We start from the raw sequence: 27863 nt of genomic DNA on the forward strand, positions 1-27863 counted from the left end.
CATAAGACTTCATTCAGCATTGTTATCTAATTTTAATGAACAGTGCACCATCAAGTCACAGATCTATTGTGCTGTCAAGTAAAGATAAAATAGTGGTGGTGGTGGTGATAAAAGATACGAAATATATGGGGAAATTTCAGATTCTTCCAAAATCAAAACTGGAGTAGGACAAGGAGATGGACTGTCTATTGTTTTTCATATGCATCCTGAGAAAAGTGATACAAAAATGGTGCAAACAGAACGCAAACCTCAAATTGATCAACCAGTCATTCTATGCAGAGGCAAGTAATCTACATATTGCCTAGCATTTGCAGACAGTTTAGCAGCCTTAACTTGCTACATTTCATCTGCCCAAAATCAGATTGAACTCTTGAAAGAAACTGCAGAAAAGTTGGTCTCCAGATATCTTTTGAAAAAAAGAGAGAAAATGTGACCTACAACAAACAAGCACCAAAGTTCTTGAAGATGAAATGTGAGAAAATCAAACGAGCTCCACAGTTATAGTAGCTCAGTGAAACCATTCAGGAAAATGGCATCAAAACAAATGCAAACAAATCCGGATGTCAAAAGACGGAAACTGCATGCTGACTTACTAGAGAGATCTGCAGCAAGAAATGTACCTCCAAGCACACAAAACCAAGACATACAGTACAGTAGTTAACGAGAATGCCACTTTGGATCAGATAAAGTAACTTTAAATAGGAAAACAGACATTGAAAACATTGAAAAGAAGGAATCCAAAATTGCAAGAAAAATATAGGTCTGTAGAATACCAACCAAGAGGCAAACAGGAAGTCCAACAATACACAAATATCCATGGTGACATTAGAAAATGCAGGTTAACATTCTATAGACACATTAAACGAATGATCCCAGACAGGCTTGCAAAACAGTGTTGACTTTGTTAACAATAAGAATAAAGCCAAAACGGACATGATGAAATGGATTTTCAAGATCATAGCTGATCTGAAATTGGCAGGAATTACACCGTATTATGTCCAAAACTGTGAAATCTTCAGGTCCAAAATTCACAAACAGCAGGGTGACTTACAGGGAAAACCCAAGATGACTGGGCCAATATGGCTGAAAAGAGAAAAGACGACCACAGAAGGAGAATGAAAGAAATGGGGGCACAAAGGAAGGCAAATCACCACCACCGCTAAGTACTTCATGTGTTCCTGATGGGCTTATTATTAATGTTGATTTATAATAGAAGTAATATTAATATTTGTGTGAGTACATGGGCCAGCTTAGAACACAGAGTTTTGGAGAGAGAATTGAGGAAAGTCACAAAAGAACTTGTAAATTTAAAGTAAGAGCACAAATGTGAAAATTAATGATGGACAAAAAGATCACACTTGTAATTAGTTTCTGTATCCAGCCAACATCTACACACCTACTATCACAATAAGTGTCAGTGAAGAGGTTCTTGACTGTTGCAACCAGGGGATAAATCCCATGAGCCTCCGTAAAACTCTCAGAATTTTTGTTTAAATATGGAATGGTGTTTTGTTTTTGCACATTTCAAAAAATTGACACAGAAATTATTGTCCACCTTTGATTCACATATAATCACTGTCTTTGCATTTGCTGATATTCACAGTAATTGTAGAACAATTTCATTACTTAGATGTAATTTTCTGTATTTGGGTCATTCCTTTGCAAATTATCAGATTTTAGCCAAAGTGGGTTGCATCATGGTTACAGATTTCAATGAAATTTGGTACAGTTAATACCTGCACTAAATTAAGTTCATGTCTCAGGTATTGAAATGTGAAACTCCTGGGGGCTGAGCTAGGCCCTCCCAGAGTTACATTTTTTTCCCCCAAAAAAACCATGTGTGACATCCTAGCTCTCGTACTAAATCAGATACAGCCAAAAGGTTGGTCTCATTTGAAAGGTAACACCTCCCTCTTGTAGGAGAAAGCAATAATGTGTTGCAATGGTTCACAGTTCAGAAGTAATACATAGACAAACAGCTACACAAATTATCTCATTTTTGCAAGTTTCCAGTGTTTTTTATCTTACATATGAATGATAGTACTGAAACAATATTTGGTGTGCCAGAGAGGTGTTAAGGCTGAATTCATACAACAAATTTGGTTGTGTTACTTGCATGCACACATTGACTTTTTGGATTTAGAAAATTCCAAAATTGTTGAAAATCACTATTTGGGACCTCCCCAAATCCATTGTGTGCAAGGTCACAGCATGCTGCAAATTGTTTCATTACATAGCTTGTACCTAAGTCTAATTACCCCCAGAATATCTGTCTTACTCCAGTGCATAATTTTTTATTGTACTCTTTTAACAGCTTGTACGTGTTAAGGACAATATTGTAAGTGCCACAGAATTTGACACAAGAGACCATTATTCTGCAACATATTCAACATGAATTAGTAGAAATAATGTGTTTCACACTCTGAACACATCAATCATTATCTAAATAGAATGTTACATAGGAAGCACATGTGTTGAAGATCAGTGCCTTTCCTCACTTTTACTGCTGAAAGTTGTTAAACAACTGGAGTATTTAAATTTCAGTTGCTCTGTCCAGTGCATACTGTCCGCCTGTTATAGTGTTTGGCACAATATTTGGTTTTAGAATGTCTCAGAGTTTCACCCAGCTGACTTTGTTGCTGGTCCAGGTGGATGCATATACTTCACCAAAACATCTCGGTTCTTTTCAGAACAGTCCACAACAAAAGCAAGTTGCCACTTAGAATTGTAGACACAAATAATGTAAGAAGATGGCCTGATATGCTGCAATGATACTGATTGCTATTGTACTGGAGAGTGTTGTGTCTCTGCATTGTGAGAGAGATAACCCATATCATATCTCATGGTGCATGAAGTTCGATACATCTTAACAACATCCTTTCCAGCAGGTATAAAGTGGTGGTATTGTCTTGTGTTTGGAATTGTCGTGCACTGATCAAATCATTCATTCAGTAGCATTGCACTGTTATTTTCAATGTCTCCTCGGAAGACATAGAAGAACTGAATACCCTTTATCTTGTGTGATGCAAATTCAAAAAGTGCTTGTGCAGTGAGGATTGGGTGATGAAGTTCTTGAAGACTCTTCCTCGCACCCAGTCTTCTTTTGACTGTCTCCCCAACTCTGTCACAGGCACTCTCCCTGTGGCTAATGGCAAAGAAATGCCACTCGGTATCAATCCGAAGTCCTCAGAATGCAGTGTCAGATTTTTAAATTTTTCTGGTTTTTATATTGAGATGGTGCTCCATTTGAAAAGTAGTGGATTTTTCCTAAGTGTGGCATTGCATCTTTTATGTGGGGAATAATGGTTTTCTGATAATAATGTACTGCAGCTGTTGAGTGAATGAGATAGTCACTTATTGTGCACATTGTCTTTACAGTTGATGATGCTGACCCTGATATCAGTAGATAAACTACAAAAGGATTCACTGTGGCATGGGATTGCTGCCAGTGAAATCCTTGTGTTGCATCTTGTGCAATAGATGAGTAATTCTCAGAAAAAATCGCCAATCACAATACACTGTTGGGCTGAGTGTTTCTTTCAGTGAAGCTAGATAACATGATTACTGTTTTGTTATAAAATGATGTCTTTTCAGCAATTCCAGTGTGTTGCAAAAATTGTTTATGAAATCATCAACTATTTCCACCACTTATATCAATGTACACCGATCTGTCGTGATCCACTGCATATACTGGACATCTTCAGCCAAACACAGTGCTTCTGATACTGCAAGAGGAGCTGAAATACATTGTACTCCAGGGTACTTATCACATTTATATAACATGTAGTTCTTGCCTTCAGTAGAGCATACAATCTTCTCAAGTAAGTCTAGTTATCATCTTAAGCTTGGCGACATGTAACATCAGCTTCATGTTCTGTTGATGAATACACACACACACAGAGCATGCGTTCCATGCGTTCCATGAGCACCCGGGGGTACACACCATTTGGGATGCAACTGTGCAAATTTCAAGAAACCAGTTTTGTAAGTGGGAAATTCTCTTTGAAGGCTGCATACAACTTCTTCAAATTCACTAAAACAAGGCATTTCTGTTTGTGTTCTTTAACACCACATTCCGATCGGTCAGATACAAAGTCTTTCATCCCTAGACACAAACAACTGTACTCATCATCTTCATAAAATGTACAAACAGCCTGATGTACTTTATCACATAAAGACTTGCGTCCACTATGCGTCACATCAGGCAAGATGAATCACTTTCCGGCCAAATGTTCTTTAACGGGTGATAGTCACTGGGCGCCAAGTCAGGACTATAGAGTGGGTGGGTGATTATGTTCCACTGGAACTGTTGCAGGAGAGCAACGGTTTGCCGAGCGATGTGTGGGCGAGCGTTGTCATAGAGAATGTGTACGCCCTTGCTCAACATTCCTCTTCTCCAGTTATGAATTGCCAGTTTGAGTTTTTTCAGAGTCTCACAGAACCTGTCAGTGTTAATTGTGGTCCCAGCGATGCAGCTCTGACGACAAGGTGAAAGAAGAGGTTCATAGATTTCTGAACAGCATGGCGGTGAGCTGGTACGACATGGACATAAAAAAACTGCCACAGGTTCTCCAAAAATGCATCGATAGGAATTGTGATTATGTTGAAAAATAGCTTGAAGTTCAGGCTGTAAACTGTAGAAATAAACAGGTCGATGTACTTATAAAAAATAGGAGACCTTACTTTTGGGATTACCCTCGTCACTCTGACCCTTCAATTTTTTTTTTTTTTTTTTTCCTTTTCTTTTTTTTAACCACAGTCTTGTGACAAGAGAACGAGTCACAACATACATGACCAAAAAGTGTGTAAAATTGTCCAGGTATACTTTCTCATGATGGTAACACAAAGTTTCCTCATCCTCAATTTGTAATCCTGTACGAACAGCCAATAGGTGCTTTGTCTCATCACTATAGCCACACACGTTCGAGTCCTGATTGTCTACAGTAAGGTAGTTTGACATTTCTGCCCCAAAGCTGTGTACCAAGAAAACATTTCTCCATGTCATTCACACATGATCATGCACTTCGCGGCTCACTTCCGTACTGAACTGTAGTGTCATGCTCACTCCTCATAAGATGTTTCAGTACTGTGCACAATGACAGCACAGCTGTGTTTGGATGGTTGTGGTGGACCAGCCAGGATTTCATTGACACTGTTCGCAGTCATGACTTTTACATTTTTAACTGTCACACACAGGCTCATTCACTCATAGAATGCCTGGTATATGTGGTATATCAGTATTAGAACATGGTTAAATGGCTTACAATAAATGGAAGTAACATAGATATTAGACTTAGATACAAGCTACATAATGAAACCATTTGCAGCATGCAGTGACCTTGCACACATTGCATTTGGATAGGTCCCAAATAGTGATTTTCGACAATTTTGGAATTTTCAAAATCCAGTCAGTCAAAGTGCACATGCAAGTAACATGACCAAATTTGTTTTATGAATTCAGCCTTATCAACTCACTATACACTCCAAATATTGTTTCAGTACTATCATTCAAACATGAGATAAAAAAATATTGGAAACTTGTAAAACTGTGATAACTTGTGTAGCTGTTTGTCTATGTATTACTTCTGAACCATGAATCATTGCAACACACCCTTGTTTTCGCCTACAAGGGAGAAGTGTTACCTTTCAAATGAGACCAACCTTTTGGCTTTGTCTGATTTAGTACAGGAGCTCGGTGGTCACATATGGAGACACATTTTGTGAAGCGGCCAAAGGGGGGGTGGGGGGGGCAGGGGTTTCACATTTGAATATCTGAGATATGAACTTACTTTAGTGCAGTATTAACTGTACCAAATTGCATTAAAATCTGTAACCATGATGCAACCTCCACCTGATGATTTCTAGTGGAATGACCGATTCATTATTGACAAACTGATTGAAATTTAAGATGGTCAAAGGAAAAGAAAACTGAACATATCAGCTACATAGTTTCTCAGTCCCTATCTTTCTTCTACCTCTTTTTGTAACTGTAATTACTTTCATTATTGTGGATGTGACAGCTATACCTATCACTGTGTGACAGTTATTCTGTGCCACATCACATTCATATTTATGGGTACAGGTTACAAAAGCTACATCTACACACTTTTTTGCACACAAATAACAAAACTTAACAGTATTGGTATCACACTCAACATATAGCAAATATATAGCTGTAAAATATCCACAGTGCATTCCATTTTAAATCGTGTGAGATTTCCTTTCTCTTTGCTTTTCCATTTTATAAAGTGTTCTGACATGTCTTAAAATTCTTAATTGACCAAAAATAGGACAGATGATCATATGTAATCTTGCTTTGCAGATTGTCATGGTTTTTGCCTGAATATTGTGGGGCAAAATTACTTAGATGTTATTTTCTTTTGCAGTGGCTTAATGATCAGAACTTAGTGCAAAATCTGGTAGCACTTCTGGATCCTTCAGTAGATTCAGACCGTCATGGTAATGCTTCCCAGCTTTTGTGTGATGTGATAAAAATGCTACGAGAGAACCAGATGAGTACTACAGACCGTGCATCTTTTGATCCTATTTTGGATGCCATAGAATCGTAAGTAGAAACTCACTGCTTTACACACAAAACTAAGACATATACTAATAAAAGCAGAATGCCTCTATGGATCAAATGCAGTAACCTTGAACAGGGAAACACACTGAAAACATTGAGAAAAAGGAACACACAATGAGTCAACTCAGTAGCTGGTGAGTTTATAAAACTGTTACTCAGTAAGGGTCTCTATAGCTTTCGTAAACAAGTGCCATGAACAAGTGTTTGTATAAAATTTTAAAATTTGTTGAAGGTGCACAGTGGTAGTGAAGCTGTGCGATAGTGTGATGACTTAATATGATATAGGATAGATTACTACTCATGAATTAGAGGTGATGCTAAACAGCTGACAAGCACGCTGAAAGAAAATTGTTAGATATTATAAACTATCAGTCAGAGTTCTTTGAAAGGGGGGGGGAGGGGGGGGGGGAAGTAAGTGGCCAGGCCTTAGCAACCAGAGATGGCAGTTGCTTTTTGTGTTGTGCATCTGTGAATATGTGTTTTTCTGCGTCTCGAGGACAATGATAATCTGTAATACAGTATCTAACAGTCTTTGTATTCTTTAAATGTGCTTGTCTGCTGCTCAGTGCTTGCTGTGTATAGTGAGTAGCAGTCTGTCATATTTTGTATTGTTATTACATCCTCAATTTTCCGTAGTGTGAAAAAGTCCAGATTTTTACTTTGGAGGTATACAGGGAATAAGTGCATGTCAGGTTTCGGTTCTTCTGTGTATAATGAAAGATGTTAAATGTAGGGTCTTTGAGATGTGTTTGTGCTGTGGAAATTTGTGCCATTTTTCCGCATAACATTTACTATTGAGAGAGAAGTTGCAGAGACATGATGCGACATGAGCCGAGATGGCGGTAACGAAGTTTATGCAGAGTGTGGGGCCTTATGCTTTGTGTGGCTAGGCTGTATCCTGCGTTGCCTAAATCTCCATGGCTCATTCTGGGCAGTGCTGTATAGCCTCATTGGTCTCACTGTATGTTGTAACATCTGAGTGTATCTCATGTTGGTTCCTGATTCATGCTTGGCTGTTATTCCAAACATAATATTTATTATTTGCAGCCCTGTCACTACCTCTTGTGGCTGGTATTGCAGTACCATCTGGTTTAGTTTATGTCTAGCAATTCTTATATGCTGGCCATTTCTGAACAAACACTTCCACAAGTACACAAGGTGTTCCGTGACTCATTTGAGGTGGAACTTCAAAACAGGGATGGAGGGAAAAAAGCCACAATGAATACCTCTGTTGTGATGTACTTCATAATACATTGATATGGAAAGAACCTAAATCAAGTATAAACAGTGGCTTACATTCTGTGTATTGCAGTTGCAGCATGCTCACGCGCGTACTGTTTCAACCACCGCTGTTTTGCTAGTTCTTCCACAGGAAGTACTTTTACTTCATGTGAAATTGCCATATTATCAACAGCTACATGCTTCTGGTAAATACATGAGATATAAGCAGATAAATCATGACATTTGGTGTCTTTAAAGTTCACTCTCGCTATAGTGGCCATCACGAAATTGGACTAATCAAGGTCATGTTACATGAAATTAAATTTTCAAGAAAACTATTTTTTTTAAATTACTTCAACCAGTGGGAAAAAAACCACTTAAGAACAGGTCAGAGAACAGATGCTATCTTCATATCGTTTAAGGCTAACAGGCTGATGACCTCCTTCAGTGCGGATGCGCACGATTTGCCTGAACTCGTACGGGACTCGGTGGATTGTCTGCTGCAAGTAATGGGTATAATGGCAGGGGCACTACGAATGTAATGTGTGGACTACAAGTTGAGAATGTGGGTCTCAAGGGGAATGTGCTGCAGTTGCACTATCCTCTGTACCCTCGGTGGCTCAGATGGATAGAGCCTCAGCCATGTAAGCAGGAGATCCCGGGTTCGAGTCCCTCTCAGGGCACACATTTTCAGCTATCCCCGTCAATGTATATCAACGCCTGTCAGCAACTAATAGTATTAATTTGATTGTAGACTTGAGTCATATACTTCTAGTTTTGTCTGCCAGTCACTGATTTGATAGTGATGGAAGCATACACACACTAATTGGAACAAATTTAAAAAAAAAGATATTTCAGAATAAACAGTGGGTAAGTGTAATGCTCTATTTACTGATAATATTTCAGGCCTTCCTGTTGAAAGTATATTTAACTGCTGTGAGGCTGACAAGCTCACAAATTGTATGTCTGTCAGAGCTGCTCCAGCTCCTACTTGGGTACTTGATTACTCTTCCAAATATTTTAAATGTACTTTTATTACTTCAGATTTGAATTAGATGATATTTAATTTATTTTCTGTTTTCCCAGTCCAGATACTGTAACACAATTACTGGATCATATGCTGGGCCCAGAGAAATGTGAAACTGCAATAGTAGGAGGTATCTCAGTTCTACTTGCACTTCTGGATCAAGGAAAAGAAAGGTAGTCAGTAGTATTAGTGATTACTGCAAATATTTGTCTGAACCGTTCTCATCAATTAATTAGTGGCATATTTCCAAGTATTTGCTCCAGTAACATGCTTTGCACAGAAATGTTGTGTTACTGTGTTGTGGAAGAAAGAACACCTGAATTAAGAAAAAGTGGCAAGGACTGTGCTTATTAAAAATTGGGTCCATCATCTCTTTCCCACACTTCTCTTAATTTCTGAAAACAGTTGAAATTACAGATAATTTTTGTTAATATGAGAACATGTCCCCCATAAATCTTAAAAATTTAAGAAAAGTTTCAAAAGCTCCAGGTGTCAGTGTTAGCATAAAGATCAGATACTGAAGTTTTCGTACTTTGGAAATATAGAAAATAAAGAGTTGGGATGGGTTACTGAAGGAACATTTTTAAAAAGTTCTCTCCTAAAAGTGTGTTTATTGTGGCCTTTAATTTTTAGTGTACTAAGAAATGCTGCTAGTGTTTTGTATCTGATCCTTTGCTGAACAGATGCTATATGCTATTTTATGTTATGACTTTGTAGATTTTTTTGTCTGATTACTATTAATGAGTAATTATTTTTAACCATTTGTAACAAAATACTTTTCAGCCCAAATGTCAATGCTACATTCGTTGTTATGAGTACATCAGGTGATGATGCACTTAGCAGTGATAGTGAAAGGACTTCTAAGGTCATATTGAGTACAACAAATACAATTATACCACGCCTGAAAGATTTCCATAACCTGTTGTTGGATCCACCCCATGTGAGTACCAGATGTATACATGTTTATTATAGTCTTTTAATGTAGATAATACGGCAGTTTCAGTAGATAGCGAAATGATAATGCTACTTGCACGAATATGTAGGTGACTGTATTTAATTCATTAGCCACAGTTTGTAGTGTGATGCAGGAAATTTACAGCTTGTATGCCAACAATATTAGATTGAAATATTTCACTGTATGCCTGTACTAAACGTTCTCAAAACATTGCTACTGTAGTCATAATTTTCTATTGATCAAGGCATATATCATGAAATTCTTGTAGGGTCAGTGGATGAATAGGATGGATGAATATATGAAGCCCAAAACAAATTATATGCACTGTTGTCAGTTTAGTGATTGAATGTGTGGATTTGTTTATGTTCGCAATAATATGTAGTTGAATTTTGTGACATATTTGGTTATAATAGAGGTGATTTACTGTTTGCAAATTTGGATTTCACTAATGAAGTGGCTTCTAACCGTTATTTACAGGCTTTGCTAGAATAAAACTAATGATTGGTGGGGCAAGTCCACAATTCAACTTAAAAGGCTTAATAGTTTTGGGTAGAATATGCACGTAACACATTTGTCTTCTGTTCTGCTGAGTAATGTGACATTTATTGTGTATCTTTCCTGATATTTTTTGTTAATTGCTCTATGCCCTGTATGTTTGGTACTTCAAAATTCATCTTTTCTATAACTGTTGTCTCGCTGTTCTTCCTTTACACACACAGTTCAATTAATTTCATGTTTCATGGATCATTTGTATGATAAATTGTTATAATGTGGAATGAGTCACTTTTACATACATATCACAACTCAATTTTTAAATATGGCTACATGTTGAACATTTATGGATCTTTTTACAAAATATCTGCAGACACGAGTTAGTGATTTGTACACACCACCTTTTACACATTGCAGTAAGAGAAATTCTTCTACAGAATTCTTCTTGTCAAGGAGAAATTTTTTAGTTTGTTTTCAAATTTTACTTTTCTATCTGCAAGACATTTTACATCCCTGTGTCAGTCATGAAAAAATTTTTGTTGCAACATTGTGCACCCCTTTTTGTGCTAAGGACAACCTTACTGTGGAGTAATGAATGTCATTTTTCCATCTGATATTGTAATTATTTACATCATCGTTCCTCTTGAACTGCGTTGGTTTAAACTTCATGAAGGAATAAATATGCTGTGAAGCAGTAGTCAGAATGCTCAGCTCTTTTAAACAGGCATCTACAAGATGATCATGGTTGTGCACCACATGTCACTGTTACAGCACATTTCTGGGCAATGACTTTCTGTCTTAAAGATGAGTTACCCAAAAAATTATTCCATATGACATCACTGAATGAAAATGTGCAGAATGTGTCAGCTTACTGATTTGTCTCTCTGAGATTTGCAATGATTCCAAGTGCAAATGTGGCTGAGATAAATTGTTTTAGAAATTCCAAAACGTGCTTTTTCCAGTTTAAATTCTCATCAGTATAAACACAGAAGTATTTTGAAGTCTCCATCCTATTTATTAATTCCTCGCCATGTGTTGCACTTAACATTGGTATAGTGTCCTTGGATGTACAGAACTGAATATGCTGTGTCTTTTTAAAATTGAGGATGAGACCATTCACAGAAAAGCAGTCTGTGATACTTTCAAAAACATTGTTTACTGTTTCTTCTTTTGCGGTATCAGGGTGTACACGCCCTGGGACAATCAGAAAACCCTGGGGTTTTTTAGAGTTCTGGGAATTTTTAATTGTTTTAGTTTTGAGTTGAAATTTTGCAACTTTGACTGTTAAGAACCGATACTGTAACAAAGAATTTTACTTTAGCAAACTAATACTGCAACAGTAAAATATAAACAAGAGAAAAACACCAATATAAAACTTAAGCAGTGAAGAAAATGTGCCGTTTACAACACAGTGCGCACAGAAGTGTCTGCCAACAGCAACATGTTTTAAAGTTTTTAGACAAAGACAGTGCAGTACTTCATAAAAACAAACTGTTTTTGATGAGTGTGGTGTCACTACTGTTTAGATTAGGTTTGTTTGAGCAGTTGCCAGTTGCATGTGCAGAGCTGAAGTCGCATATGAGCAGTGCGTTTCCCGATTCTCATTACTTGAAGTATGGCTGTTAGCTGTATGATCGGTAGCAGCGAGCAGTCAGATGCTATAGGGAAAAATATTTCTGGCACGCCCAAGCTGCCAGGTTCGCACTTGAGCGGAGTAATCAGAGTTGTAGTGGGGAGTAGTCTCTATGTGGCCCGCATTTATGTTTCATGATTTTGCTGTTCTCTCTTTATTTACGGCTCTCACATAAAATGAAAACAAACAGATTTTTTTGGCTGGTACCTATCAAATGAATTAAAATTCACTCACATAATTACAGAATACTAAACATCTTATTAGTCCATTTTTATTTTATTTCCAAATTATTGGCAGTCAAGCATTAATTGCTTTTGCAGAACAATGAACTTGTTTCATAGATGTGGCTTTTATTCATCTTTTCCACAGAGGTGGCCTCTGGCAGCTGAAGCCACATTGTGAGAAACAGCAGCAGTGTATGATTGGAGTGGCAACTGGGTGGGGGTAAGGAGGAGACTGGGGCAGGAAGGGAAAGAGACATCAGGGTAGGGGTGGGGGAGTACGCATGGACGAGGTGGAGGGAGGGTAGGGCAGCTAGGTGCAATCGGGAGGTTAGAGGGAGGACGGGGGAGAGGGGGAGGGGGAGTTGCAGGAAAGGAGAGAAATGAGAAGACTAGGCACTTCGGTGGAATGAGGGCTGTGTAGTGCTGGGATGGGAACAAGAAATGGGTTGGAAAAATGACTAACAAAGGGTTACGGGAATGTGGTGAGAAGGGTTACGGGAATGTGGTGAGAAGGATCCATATGGCACAGATTGTGTGGCAGTCATTGAAATGAAGGATGTCGTGTTGGGCAGCATGATCAGAAACAGTGTGGTCCACTTGTTTCGTGGCCACAGTTTGCCAGTGGCCATTCATATTAACAGACAGCTTGTTGATTGTCACGCCCACATAGAATGCAGCACAGTGGTTGCAGCTTAGCTTGTAGACCCCATGATTGGTTTCACAGGTAGCCCTTCCTTGGATGGGATAGGTGATGTTTGTGACCTGACTGGAGTAGGTGGTGGTGGTGGTAGTAGGATGTGTGGGACAGGTCTTGCATCTAGGTCTATTACAGGGATATGAGCCATTAGGTAACGGGGTGGGAGCAGGGGTTGTGTAGGGACAGATGAGTATATTGTGTAGGTTCAGTGGACAGTGGAATACCACTGTGTGGGGGTTGGGAAGGATATTGGGCATGTCATTTCTCATTTCAGGGCACAAAGAGATGTGGTTGAAACCCTGGTGGAGAACGTAATTCAAGTGCTCCAGTCCTGGGTGGCACTGGTTAGGAGGGGAATGCTCCTCTGGAGCCGAATGGTGGGACTTTGGGAGGTTGTGGGAGACTACAGAGATAGGGCATGGGAGATTGTTTTTGTTTAAGGTTGGGAGGATAATTATGGTCTGTGAAGGGCTCAGTGAGACCCTTGGTATGTTTTCAGAGGGCCTGCTCATCACTGCAGATGTGACGGCCGCAGGTTGCTAGGCTGTATGGAAGGGACTTCTTGGTATGGAATGGGTGGCAGTTGTCGAAGTGGAGGTATTGCATGTGTTTAGTATGTTTGATATGGACAGTTACTGATGTAGCCATCTTTGAGGTGGAGGTCAACACCTGGGAAGGTGGATTGTTGGGTTGAGTAGGACCAGGTGAAGCAAATAGGAGAGAAGCTTTGAGGTCCTGGAGGAATGTGGATGGAGTGTCCTCAACCTTGATCCAGATCGCAAAGATGTCATCAGTGAAAGTGAACCTGGTGAGGGTTTAGGATTCTCGATGTTTAGGAAGGATTCCTCTAGATGGCCCATGAATAGGTTGGCATAGGATGGTGACACGTTGGTGCCCATAGCTGTATCTCAGATATGCCCTCAGAGGAGAAGTAACTGTGGGTGACTGTTGGTTATGTCAGCTAGGAAGGAGGTTGTTGGTTTGGAATCCATTGGGTGTTGTGAAAGATAGTGGCCAACAGCAGTAAGACCATGGGCATTAGAGATGTTGGTGTAAAGGGAGGTGGCTTCAATAGTGACGAGCAGGGCACCGTGTGATAAAGGACAGGAACTGTGGAGAGTCTGTAGAGGAAATGGTTGGTATCTTTTATATGGGAGGGTAGGTTCCGAGTAATAGGCTGAAGGTGTTGGTCTAAAAGAACAGAGATTGTTTCAGTGGGGGCACAGTAACCGGTCACAATGGAGTGTTGTTGGTGGTTGGGTTTATGGACTTTAGGAAGCATGTAGAAGGTGGGAGTTTAAGGAACGGTAGGGGTGAGCAGGGAGATGGACCCTGGGGAGGGGTTCTGGGATAGGCCTACAGATTTGAGGAGAGACTGGAGATCCTGCTAGATTTCTGGAATGGGGTCACTTGTGGCAAGGTTTGTAGGTGGATGTATGTGATAGCTGGCGGAGTCCTTTTGCCAGGTAATCCTTGCAGTTCAAAACAACAGTGGTGGAGCCTTAGTCCACAGGTAGGGTCCTTAGGTCGGGATCAGTTTTTAGATGGTGGACTGCAGTTCTTTCTGCGGTTGTAAGGTTAGTTTGCATATTGAGGGATTTGGGGAATGATGGTGAGGCAAGGTTCAAGGTTAAGAAATTCTGGAAAGTTAAACAGGGTGGTTTAGGGGCAATGGGGGTGGATCATGGTTGGATAGATGAGCGATCTGAGTCAGGCAGGATTTAACATTGGTCTTTGGTTTAGTCTGACTGGTTTGGTTGGTGGTGAAAATGCGTTTCCACTGTAGGGATCGGGACAAGGAGAGGAGGTCTTTAACAAGTCCTGGATGATTGAATTTGGGAGTGAGGCAAAAGGTGAGGCCTTTGGAAAGATATTTCTGAGGGGCTAAGGCTTCTGGAGGAAAGGTTCGCAACTGTGTTTGGAGCTGTTTAGGTTCTGGATTCTGTGTGGTGGTGGGAGGGAGTTTTGGAAGGTGGGGAAAATGTAGTAGGTTTGTGAGACAGGGTTTGTCAGCTACAAGGGGACATGGGGGAGGTTTGGAGGTTGTTGTAGAGGTGGTGGGCAGTGATACTCCAAAGTGGGAGTAGGAAGAGAGCAGGCTGGAGAGTTTTTTTGAGGTGGTGTTGATCATGTTGCTCTAGTTCCTGGAGGACAATGGTTTCAATGTGTGTTGTGAGTAATAGGAATTTGGGATTGTATAGCAGGAGAATTTTATGGGTGATGAGAAGGTATTGTAAGAAGGATTGGTCTTGGCTGGTATGGTTTTGCAGGACAGTGTTGGTGAGGGCTAAGGATTGGCGGAATCTGGACAGGTGGAGGTTATTGTGGAAGGAGAGGTGGCAGCCAGAGGTTGGTAATTTGATGGTGAGGCCATTTGGGGGGATTCCATGAGCCAAGCAACAATGCAGGAACTGTATGTGGACTGGGTTCTGGCTAGTGATAAGGAAACTTTTCTGTATAATGTGCATGTTCCTTGACTCTCTTTTTTTTTTACCTTTACGTAGTAATTTTGAGTAGTTTTTGTAGTGTGTAACTACTGCAGGATCTGTACTTGTTCTTGCCAACATATATAGTTCCCTTTTGCTTTCATAAGATATCTTAATCCCTGTAGTGATCCATGATTGTTGACATGGTTGTTTAATGTCCTTTCTGATGAACTGAAGTGGAAAGCAGTTTTCAGATAATGATATGAATTTATCATGAAATAGATTAAATTATATGTTAGCATTTGGTTCATGTAAATTTCATACCAGGCCATCGCTTGTAAACTATTCTTAAAAACATTTGTCCGAGAGTTGTCAGTTATTCTGATTCCCACTGAGGAGTATCATAACTAACAGGCATTGTGATCAGAGAGAGCATTTGTTACTGGGTAAACAGTTACTTTCTTGCATTGAGCTTCTGCAAAGAAAACATTATCAGTTAGGGTCCTTCTGTCTTCTTCCACAATTGTTGCAAAGTTAGTTACTGAGATCAAATTGTAGGATCCAAATAAGGTTTCCAGATATTTTTTCCTTTCAGAATCCTTTAGAAAATCTACATTGAAGTCATAGACTATTAACTGCTTGCTGCTGTCTGACAGGTAGTGCAGTAAAGAATCCAGATTCCTCACAAACTGCCACAGCGTCTACAAAAATGCATAGACAGAAATGGTGATTATGTCGAAAAATAGCTAAATGTTCAAGCTGTAAACTGATGTAAACCATTGTAGAAATAAACAAGTCTATGTACTTATAAAAAAATAGGAGACCTTACTTTTGGGAATGCCTTCGTATGTAACAGCTCCTTCTTTTCCCACATTAGTTCCGCATGAGTAAGGTAGTACTGTGTAATCTTTTAATATAACTTATCTAACCCTGTGGTTATGTGGTGCTCAGATGTCTATCTTTTCAGAGCTCTCTAAAATTTTCCAGACAGATAAGAAGCTTTTCTATCTTATTAATCAAGCCTCTAAAATTTTGATGAAATAAGCTAACCTTACTTTTCTGCTCATTCTTAATCATTTTGTGGGGCTCTTCTGTTGTTTTGACTTCTTTCAAAACAGGGTGCCTGAATCCTGATACTAACCTACATATCAGCAAGTCTCGTTATGTGCCATAATTTCTTGTTACAGGAAGCTACTGTGTTGTCTTAAATTTTCCTTGATTTTATCATTCCATGACATTTCCTTGTTTTATTTTGTACATGGAAAGTGTTTTGTGGTGTTATAATTAAAGATTATATATATGTGTAGTGTGGAAGCCATTTGAAATTAATCGTAATAGTTTCGTCTTGTGCTTTACAGAAACCCAGTATCAAAACTACTGCAGGTGTATTGGATCCACCAGTTGGTATTACAAGATTGCAAGTTGCAAAGCTACTTGCTGCAATGGTTGGTACAAATAATGTGGCAGTTAACAAAGAAATAACTGAATTAGGAACTGTAGAAGTTCTGTTAGTAAGTATATAAAATAACATTTTTGGTATGATTATTGTGATATAGTATGCAAACAATTTAGCTTAGCCCTTTTCTGAGAGCAAGGAATCGGTGGACTCTGATGACTTCAGGCTAATACAGAATGTTTTTCCCCCATTGTTAACCTCACCTACTAAACAAGGCGTGCCAAAACTTTGTAGTAGAGACTGTGAATGCAGTGTTGATTTGAATGTGCTGCTTGTTGTGCAAGAAAGAGGTGGGGTGTGTTTCCCCTAAACCTCTCCTCCACTGCAACAGCTAATAAGTTAGAGGGTGATACCTTAAGAAAGGGCCAAGTTATATTGTGCATGTAGTAGATAAGACTGCTGCTTCATATTAATGGCCTTAATTCATTGCTCTTCATACATCCACATTTACATTGGACGAAGGTGGGAGACAGCTGGTATAATTTTTATTAAAAATGAAACTCCTCTAGCTGTACTTAAGATTTTATATTTATTTAGCTACTATTTCCGATGTTGTGTCAGCGCCATCTTCAGGCGTTGACGCAACATCGAAACTAATAGCCAAATAAATATAAAATCCTGAGTACAGCTGGAGGAGTTTCATTTTTAATAAAAAGTATTAATTCATTGCATACTCTTTCATAAAGGTAATCTGAAGAGTAGCTATTCAGTGAGATTCAGCAATTTGATTTAACTTTTTCATCTGAAAAAATATTGTGCTCAGTAAATATTTCATTTTTTAAAATTGTTTTGTTGTTTTAGTGGTATTGTCCAAATATTGCAATGTCATAGAGAATGGGAGGGGACAGTCAGAGCTAACTTCCAAAGTGCAAGTGTCTCTTGCTACAGTATTAAATTGTTAAATCCAGAAATTGCTTTAAAATCATATTAAGAAAGTCGGAGAGATATGTGCAAAAATACAACTATCGACTTGTTATGTGATCTTACAAACAGTTGATTACTCTGTGATTCTTGAATTTTTTGTAATATGTAGTGCATAAATATAATGATAAATCAGTTAATTGTTGCTGCTGTTTGGAATCAGTTTTTTCCATAGACTGTGTAATGCAAATATACCCTACACCACACACAGTAAGGTGGCTTGTGGAGTATAGAGCAAACTAACATAACATTTCTCCATTCTCGTTACTTTCTTCATGTAATGTGTATCTCCCAAGTACTCTTCCATATTCGCTTCACCCAACCTGTGCGTTAAAATCTCCCATAACTATGAATAGATCATACTTTTGTACTTCACTGCATGCCCGCTGTTGATGTGAATGCTGTTATCATCGTTATAGTTTTGTATTGCCCTTTCACTCTGTCTACTAAGTCTTTCATTTATGGGTTCAAATTCCAAAACGCTTTTATCAACCTCGTTTGTTACTCTGTTACTATGAATCCCATTCCGGCTTGTCCTGTTTGTCTGTCTGGTCCACTATACAGCAGAGATAATGGGGCATATCTATCTGCCCTTGCCCTTGCCATCTTATTTCTTGTAGCGCCACAATGTTGTACTTGAACTTCATGATATCATCAGCTATCTCTTTCATTTTTCCAGGTTTCAACATGGTTCATACATTCCATGTTACTATTCCAAATGTTTTGCCAAGGTCTTGTTTTTTGTGTCTCATCCATCATCTGAGGCTCTTGTTGAGGTTCCGTTAATATGTCATTTTTACAGTGTGGGTTTATCGGCCCCACGCGCAACCCCCATCTTGGTGGACCTGGATTTCTTTAGGGTTTCCTCCTGTAGGGAGGTTGGTTTCCCTATGCCTACAGAGCCCCCCACTGCCTTATGTTGCAGGACACTCTTTGTCTGGCTCCTCATTTGAGACCAGTCCAGCTTGGGTGACCCTGTCAGTAGCTACGCTACCGTCAGCATAGCTCTCAACTTCGAGGCATGCAAACTCTCCCGCACGGCACTGAAGGTGCCTACAATAAGGCAGTTTAGTTTGCAATGTATTATAATTCTTTGTTTTCAAGAGGATAATATTTTCTTGTGATTGTTTAAAATGTAGCAATTTTTGCAATATGATGTGGTGTTCACATCACTGAGTCTTGTTTCAGTCATCTTTAGAATGTCTGCTTGTAAATTTTCCAGCTCTTGCTCTTGTCCCAAAATTCCTGCTATTGGATCAAATAATATTTGGAAGCCTTCAGAGATGGTCAGACATCTGCCTTTTAATTGAATCCTTGGTAAATTTATTTCCATAGTCTTTAGTTAGGTGAGGCTAATACCCATTTCAGAATGTGAAATTTAGATTTAATGTAAGAGCATTCAAGAAACTCATTGCCTTTCTCTTTCTTGGTACAGGATATGAGACGTAGACATGATATGCCTTTTGCATCACTTGTAAACCATTATACTATCAAGTATAGGTTGCAATTGTTTGTATGTTTCACCAACATGCTCATGTCTGTAAAACTGTAATAAATCAATAGGGACCGGAATTTGTAACGTATATTTTTGATGAAATTAGCATTTATTTTTAGCTAGATTAGCATCTGTTTTGGACAAATTAGCATCTATTTTTTGGCATCAATTAGACCAATAAAATCTGTTTTCTGGCTGTTACATCCTATTCTTGGCAACTGTTTCATTTAGTGCTACTGTACAGTCAATTTGTTTGAGGAATGAAAGAAAATTGGTATTTTACAGAATTTTTAAAATATGTATTTTTATTGCTAAAAAGAGTACAAATTTCAGCAGTAATTCCATTACGTTTACACCAAATTCTGTTCCTAGAAAGAAATGAGAGTACAAATTTCTGCACCACTTTCTTTTAGTTTACATCTCCTCTTAGTTACAACTGTGTTATAGTGAGACAGAATTCTCTCACTATCAAAATAAATCCAAACAATGTTTGCCAAACATTTCATATTCACTTTCTGTCTGCGTGGCCCTAAAAACATAGATCACATTAACACTGTTGTGTTCCTTCAGCTCCTTCTCGACAAGTTTTTTGAAACAAACACACCTACTAGACACTGTGTGTGTTACTACTGTTGGGGATCTCGGGAGTGTGTCAATTTGAGGATCCTTAGCATTATTCAGAATGACATTTCTTGCATAAAATGCTCATGTGAAAGGCTCAAATTCCTTATGGTTAGGACCCCTGCCTCTGAGTGCTGCAAGCTTGCTTTTGGCAGCATTAACTGACTTAAAAAAGATATCTTTACAAGCAATTTACTCCAAAGCAGTTACATTTCGCAGCACACTTTTTGTCAAATCTGAATATTGTCCTTCACATATATCTGCAAACTTTAATTCCAGATTGTTTAATCTAGGGTACAACATGTGACATGTGGGATATTTTGACGCTTGTAATGTTAGCAGATCCACAAGCAGCTTGGAATGATCCTTGACAAACACTATGTGTGTGTGAATTTTTTTTCACATCTCTCCCTGTCAATTTTTTTACAAAATTCTCACCACTATTGCAAGTGTCTTTCATATCTGGCAACAGGAAAAAAACTGACAATCTCATGAAAGTAATTTTCCAAATAAAACACAGTGTCGAACCAGCTGTTCCAGCGAGTCACGGGTGGTATTGGAAATATACCCCCGCCGGCGAAACATTGCACTTGACAGTTCACTTTTTGTCTTGTTAGGTTGGCTATACTGTAATAGCGATGTTGCAACAGCAGCCTCTATACACACAGCAGATGATACAGTTTTCCGTCCCGTCTCGTAAATGCAAGCGATTGAGCAATTACAGTGTATATAAAAACTCGTTTTTAGTTGTATTACAATGACAGGAAGTAAACAACCGTATAATAATGCATGTAAAAGCATAACAATGCGCACCCTATCGATAACGGAGCAAAGAAATACAAAAAACAAGCATATGACGACTGGTACTTTAAAATCAATAATCTACGTAGTTTACAAAATAAATAATAACTGAGATTGCAATAAATAACCAATATTAATAATTTTTCACTCACCAATTTACAGCGATAATGGCGCAATTCCATCCAGCTCGCCATCGTCACTGTTGTCCGATTCGTCGCCAAACCCGTCTTCATTGTCGTCATCAGCAAGACAAATCATTAATTGTTCATGGCCACTGATAATGCCTTCTATTGTCTGTGCTGCTCGTATAAGGTTCTCGACATGTTCTACTTTTTTTCTCCATGAGGCTGCATCCACAGTCACAAGAGCTTCACACAACAGCTTTTCCACCTCTGTTATTGTAAAGGACTTGTTGTTGTTCCTTACATACATTTTTACATCACTCCATATTAACTCAATTGGGTTGAAATGGCAGTGATATGGTGGCAGCCTTATTACAGTATGACCCTGCTCCTTGGCAATTTCGTCTACTACATATGTAGGTGTCATAGGCTTATTTTCTTTAACAAGAGAATATAACAGAACCTTTGTCATACTCATATCCGCTGCAATATTTCGAGCCTGTAACCACTGCACCATAACTTCTTTCCGATCATTTGTGGTTGGGGCTTTGTTCTGTATCACCGAATGATATGGAGCATTGTCCATTACAATTGTTGTAGGGACAGGAAATTGTTTAAAAGGTTCCTGAACCACTCAACAAATCGTGTGTGATCCATATCTTCATGGTAATCACCAGTCTTTTTTGATCTAAAAACTAAAAGTGCGTTAGGGACAAAACCACTGGAGGAGCCTGCATGGACCACAATTAATTGAGCTTCTCTTCCCGTCGGCTGATGGCCGCTACTGCTGGATGTGTTATCCGTCCAACATTTACTGACAGCTTCCCCAGCATTAACCCACGTTTCGTCTAGCCAAATTATGGAATGAATGTCTCTGTCCACAATTTTGTGCAAGAAAATGCTACGAGCGGTAACAATATGTGCCCTCTCTAACAGTACTTTGCGTCCGTCTAGCATTTTGTAACGGAAACCCATATTTTTTAGCACAATTTTTAGTGATGTTTTACCACCCCGAAGATTTCACTTTCTTTTAAAGAGATTAATAACTTAGCTACAGTCAGATACTCTTTTCTGCTGTAGTAAGCATAAACATGCCTATGAATTGCATCAGTCTGGAAAGAATCTGAATCTGTGATAGGACTAGGCCGCTTTTTCTTCTTTCCTGGGGTTGATGAAAATGTATTATTTGATCCAGACAGCTCGGAATCATTACGGCTCACTTAAGTATCTTCCAAGTTTTGTAGTAATACTCCCTTACTTACTACGGTTCTTGCACTAATACCAAGAGTTTTCAACGTACGTTCCACCACTTTGTCGGCAGGAATTGATGGCGGTCCATGAATGCTTACGTAGTTTTTTTCCTGCTCGTAAAACTCACGAGTTCTGCGTAGTAACTCCAGTGCCTGGCTGTTTAGCGGCATCCCTCGACGCAAAGGATTGTCACTAGGTGAACGAAGTCTTTTCAGTGGCATTTTCCAAGTGTGTACACTCACTACGTAACAAACGTCACAACGATATAGTACACAGTACAACGAAAACACGCGGTAAACAACATACAATTCACGTTGTATACACATTCACTAAACAAAGCCAGCAACGCGGGAATGTTGACGTCACAGCACGTGAGTAACAGCAGTGCTCACTGCGCTGTGATTGGCTGGCGCCCCACGCTGAATGCCTAGCGCCTATCGTTCTTCACTTGTTATTCTGTTCGCTGCCAACTTCATACGCAAACGTCAAGTGCAATGTTTCAGCAGCCCGGGTATAGTCTGGCTTCTTTTACATTTGCACTGTTGGACTTTAAAAACTGGACTTATTTATATTTGCCCTTCAGAGTGTTCAAGAAAGCCGATTTTACCTTTGGCACTACTTGATTTAAGTCTGACCTAGCTGTTGTCCAACACTTGCCATTCAGACTGAGGTTATGCACCCAACATTGTATATTCATTAATTGACCACCAATTATGACCTTTAATGTTTTGTAACACACACTCGTGCGGAGCACTGTCACTCACTGATGCCTGTACAACTTCATACGGAACTTTGTGATAACTTACCGTATCTAATATGATTCAAGAGCAGTTTGTTGCATTAGCTGTATCTAGGAATTTCACTGCAGCAGGGAATAGCTTGCTGTCTTTGAAGTCTGGCACTTGAAACAGGATAACAAGAACACACTGTCCCATCCTGTCTGTTGTTTCATCACACAAGATGTTTATTTTTCTCCCAGTTGCAGCTTCACTGGTGCATTTTTTGTGGTCAGAGGCAATTTCTAGAAATAATAGAAAAAACTATCATAAAACGCAAGTCGCAAAATAAACACCATAATCTGACTTACGGTAGAAGTTAATTTGGGCAGTTAAGTTAGATTAGTAGAGCTGCTTTTTCACACAAGTTTGTTTTATTGAGTATAAAATGATTGGTGGAACTTGACATGGTTTTATTACATGTAACAGTTTCTCTCTCTCTCTCTCTCTCTCTCTCTCTCTCTCTCTCTCTTTTTCTCCCCCACAGCTTGCTACTCGCAAATAATTTCGTCAAGGAAGTTTTCTTTCTGCATTATGGCATCTTAAGTAAGGTGCTGTAGGCCTGTGTGAACTGCTGCATCAGGGTGGTGACTACTGTAATTTAACATGTGAAAATTTTATTGTTACTGATGTATCGTGGACTACAGCTATTGTTAAAAGTGAAAGTGATTACAGTGATGAAATCTTGAAGTGAACTGTAAGTGATCATTAGCATATGATTTTCTGCGAAACATGACACATTCAAAATTATGTTACAGTTACTTTCTCATTTGGCAGAATCTATAAGACAAGATAGACCGGTAATGATAAAATAACATGTTTACATCAATAAAGTAATCCATTTAATACAGCAACAACAACACTTCGAGCACCACACTTAAGATGCTGTACCACAGCAATAAAACGCACTTCTACAAATTATGTTGGACACGAAATAAAAATCGTACAACGCAGTAAACATTTTGATACATGAACAACTCAACTTCCTCCTCTTACGATTATAGCAACTAACGTGCCAGTGCCCTGAACGTGTGATTTTACTGTGCTCTGTGAAACTTAACTTTCAACACTAATTCATAAATCTCACATGGAAAATTGTAAATGGAGAAACTAACATAGCAAACAAGGGCTACTAATGTTTATCTTTTATGAATTTCTCATTTTTATGGCAGCTTATTTTGAAACAAAACTCAATAAATCACTATCACAATGTAACACATGTCACCAAAGAAACATAATACAGCCCATGTACGTGCAAAAACTACATTCTAGAAATATATTCATGAGTTTGATTATTCTGCTGAATTTAAGACAAGAGCAACTAGAAAACTAGAACATGCCATTTCATTCACTACTTAAGGTCTGCAAATAATAATATATTCAAGTTGTACACAAAACTCGTGTATTTTTCATGTAAGGCTTGCTGCACCGGATAGGGGGGGTTACTTATTTCCCTTATTTCTATCGTACACCACCATCTAGAGTCACAAAAACAGATCGCTTGCCTGATATTTCTCACACAGTGTCTTCCCACATGGCAAATCTTCGTTGGAGAAATCGGAAATCTAAGATTGTAAGGTGGCATTTTCCAACTTCTGCAGTGGAATATAGGCTTTTAAAAGTGCCTCAACAGTTTTTTTCCCCGAAAATGTCTTTATCTTGCTTTCTTCTTTTGGCTCCACTTGAGCAATCAACGACCAGTGATTGCCTCTTTTGAGAAGCAGCAGCAGCAGCAGCAGCAGCATTTTCTTGTGGTGGGCAGAGTGCATCTCCGATTTAATGTTTTTTGATATTATCCTTCTTCTCACATCATCCAATGTGACAGTGGCAAAATTTGCAGAACATTGTTTGGGAATTTAGGCATATAAACCGTGGCTTGCATATTGTTTTGTGTTGTCATGTGCTTTCACAGACGAGCGACCCATAATTCACAAACAAATAGAAACAGTAAAAACAAAACGATCCGAACTTCACCATGTGTTCTCGATAAAGATCTTTGGATTCGGCATGCTGACTGGTGCGAGCGGAATTGATTATTGGTTTACATTGACCAGCATTTATATGTATCTGGTCGCTACCAACAGTAGTAGATAACATTTTGTTTGGGGCAACTACATCTATAAAACCGTAAGTAAAACAGAGTAAATGACTGCCGAAATGTTTAGTGTAATTGAGATTGAAATCATCCTACCTATTAACATGTGAGGAACAATGAACGTTATGTCTTCAGCCAGCTAAAATTGGTAGTGAGAGCATAGCAATACCAAATCAACGTATATCGAATTCTCTCGATTCAGTAATTTCCATCAACTACCTCATCGACAGTCTCATTCGTTTACGTCTTTGTTTTATGACACCATGTTCATCGTCATCATATGAGGCAGCACATTCTTACATTGCCCGATATTGTAAATTGTTGATCGCTTTGTATATATGTATATGCAGAAAATGAAATTATCTACAAATGCTGCAGATAGAATAGTTTTATCTCCATACATTTCTCATCAAAATAGCATTTTTTGGACAATTTCACATTTTTCACATTTTGAAGCATAATTCGCACCTAAATTTGCATTAATCACAAATGTGAATTATTCCAGTCTCTGTTAATCAATCAGCCGGCCGGAGTGGCCGAGTGGTTCTAGGCGCTACAGTCTGGAACCGCGCGATCGCTACAGTCGCAGGTTCGAATCCTGCCTCGGGCGTGGATGTGTGTGATGTCCTTAGGTTAGTTAGGTTTAAGGAGTTCTAAGTTCTAGGGGTCTGATGACCTCAGATGTTAAGTCCCATAGTTCTCAGAGCCATTTGTTAATCAGTCATTATAGTATGAAGTTCGCTTGTTCTGAAGGCCCTTGTAATCATAAACTGCAAAAAGTGTTTACGCATTTAGTTAAATAGGAAAGTCCTTATAGTGACATTTAACAGGGTCTGCTAATCCTTCCTGCAGTTATCTGTGTTAACAAACAATTCATATAAAGAAATGTGTGAATGTTTAACATGGGGACAACTAATTTTAATTCTTAATAATACATTGGCCGTTCTTTAACATGTTCGTTGTGTGTCTTTAAAGGTACACAGCAGATGTAAAATTGTTTAAAATGAGAGGATAAAGCAGTGGATCAGTCTGAGCTGTTCTACATGTTTGCCTTAGTTTTCAGCATTCACTCATTATCTTTGCTAATATATGAAGTGGAAATGTTGTTTCCAAAAATCTCAAGTTCTTAACTGATTTATTTCAAGTTTTTACATGATTCTGTAATAAGCCTTTCGATGGACATAGCCTATGTATATTATTAAACAACAATTTACAGTTTTTCTGTTAAAACCAAGTGCAAGAAAGAAAATGCTGTGCTGTGAAAATGTGCAGTTTTGGTTTCTTTATCTCTGATGGCAGGGCATCTAAATCATTAGGCAAATTCTTTTTTCGTAGATGTATTGTTTCTTCATGTGTATACAAAATTTTAAACAAAAATTGCATACACGAGTGTGTGTGTGTGTGTGTGTGTGTGTGTGTGTGTGTGTGTGTGTGGAGTACACACCATATATTTGGGGAAAGGTAGGATTAGATGGAACTTAATTTGTACCAGCCTCGTTCCATTCGTCCCTCTTCATGTATGTTGATATTCAGATAGGGATGATTTCTCCTGGCTGTAAAATGTTATTGAGTAGAGTCATTTACGTGATCTATGAATTTGAGATACCTGATATTGTGTGGAGTGTGGCAGTTTGTCACAAAAGCCATATTTTTGCCTGATAAAGCATTACTATGAGCTGACCATTTAAATAATTGAGTTTTCAAATTTATTGTGAAAAGGAAAGTTGCCATTCACCATATAGCGGAGATGCTGAGTCGCAGATAGGCATCACAAAAAGACTGTCACAAATAAAGCTTTCGGCCAGTAAAGTCTGCATTTAAAAAAAATAAAAATAAAAAAAAACCACACACACACACACACACACACACACACACACACACACACACACACACACACACACACACACACCCACACAGCTTGACAAGCGGGGAAGGGGAGGGGTAGTATGGTGGAGGTGGTGGGCAGTGAAGTGCTGCAGGTTAGACGGAGGGCATGGGAGACGTGGGGAGGGGGAGTAGCGGAAAAGAAGAGAAATAAAGACTTGAGTGTGATGGTGGAATGACAGCTGTGTAGTGCTGGAATGAGAACAGGGAAGTGGCTGGATGGGTGAGGACAGTGTCTAATGAAGGTTGAGGCCAGGAGGGTTGTGGGAAAGTTCACACCTGCGCAATTCAGAAAAACTAGTGTTGGGAAGGATCCATGTGGCACAGGCTGTGAAGCATTCATTGAAATGAAGGATGTCGTGTTGGGCAGTGTGTTCAGCAACAGTGTGGTCCACTTCTTTGTTGGGCACAGTTTGGCGGTGGCCATTCTTGCAGACAGACAGCTTGTTGCTTGTCATGCCCACATAGAATGGAGCACAGTGGTTGCAGCTTAGTTTGTAGGTCCCGTGACTGGATTCACAGGTAGCCCTTCCTTTGATGGGATAGGTGATGTTCGTGACCTGACTGGAGTAGGTGGTGGTGGGAGGATGTATGGAACAGGTCTTGCATCCAGGTCCATTACGGGGTATGAGCCATGATGGTAAGGGGTTGGGAGCAGCGGTTGTGTAAGGATGGGCGAGTATATTGTGTAGATTTGGTGGATGGCGGAATACCACTGTGGGAGGGATGGGAAGGATATCGGGCGTGTCATTTCTCATTTCAGGGCATGACGAAAACTAGTCAAAATACTGCCCACTATTGTGTGCGTGCGTGCGTAAGTGAGTGCGAGTGTGCGCGCGCGCGCGCGTGTGTGTGTGTGTGTGTGTGTGTGTGTGTGTGTGTGTGTGTGTGTAGACGTCTATTGTTGACGAAGCCCTTAATGGCCAAAAGCTTTATTTATGACAGTTTTTTTTGTTGTGCCTATCTGCGACTCGGAATCTCCTCTATAGAGTGAGTGGCAACTTTCCTTTTAATAATATTGTTACATCCCATCCTGGATTTCTCATTTTTTTTTTTTTTTTTTTTTAATTATTATTAATGTAAATCTGAATTTAATATCTGAGTATCTACAGAAATTAATCTGTGTAGCATAACGATTCACAAACAAAAATGATTTCAGAGTTCCTTTAAAACTGTTTTACCT

At 39.0% G+C, this 27863-nt stretch overlaps 1 protein-coding gene across 5 annotated transcripts in view; it reads left to right on the forward strand.

The window, feature by feature from the left end:
• Window positions 1-27863, forward strand: part of LOC124616460 (serine/threonine-protein phosphatase 6 regulatory subunit 3) — a 186685-nt gene that overhangs the window by 74487 nt on the left and 84335 nt on the right. For all 5 annotated transcript variants that reach the window (XM_047144779.1, XM_047144801.1, XM_047144793.1 and 2 more), the window contains 4 exons: window positions 6387-6565; window positions 8891-9004; window positions 9615-9771; window positions 16617-16769. In XM_047144779.1, coding sequence (XP_047000735.1) covers window positions 6387-6565; window positions 8891-9004; window positions 9615-9771; window positions 16617-16769 — 603 coding nt within the window. The remainder of the gene's footprint in view (window positions 1-6386; window positions 6566-8890; window positions 9005-9614; window positions 9772-16616; window positions 16770-27863) is intronic.

This window comes from Schistocerca americana, chromosome 1 (assembly GCF_021461395.2).
Source record: "Schistocerca americana isolate TAMUIC-IGC-003095 chromosome 1, iqSchAmer2.1, whole genome shotgun sequence".
NCBI lineage: Eukaryota > Metazoa > Arthropoda > Insecta > Orthoptera > Acrididae > Schistocerca > Schistocerca americana.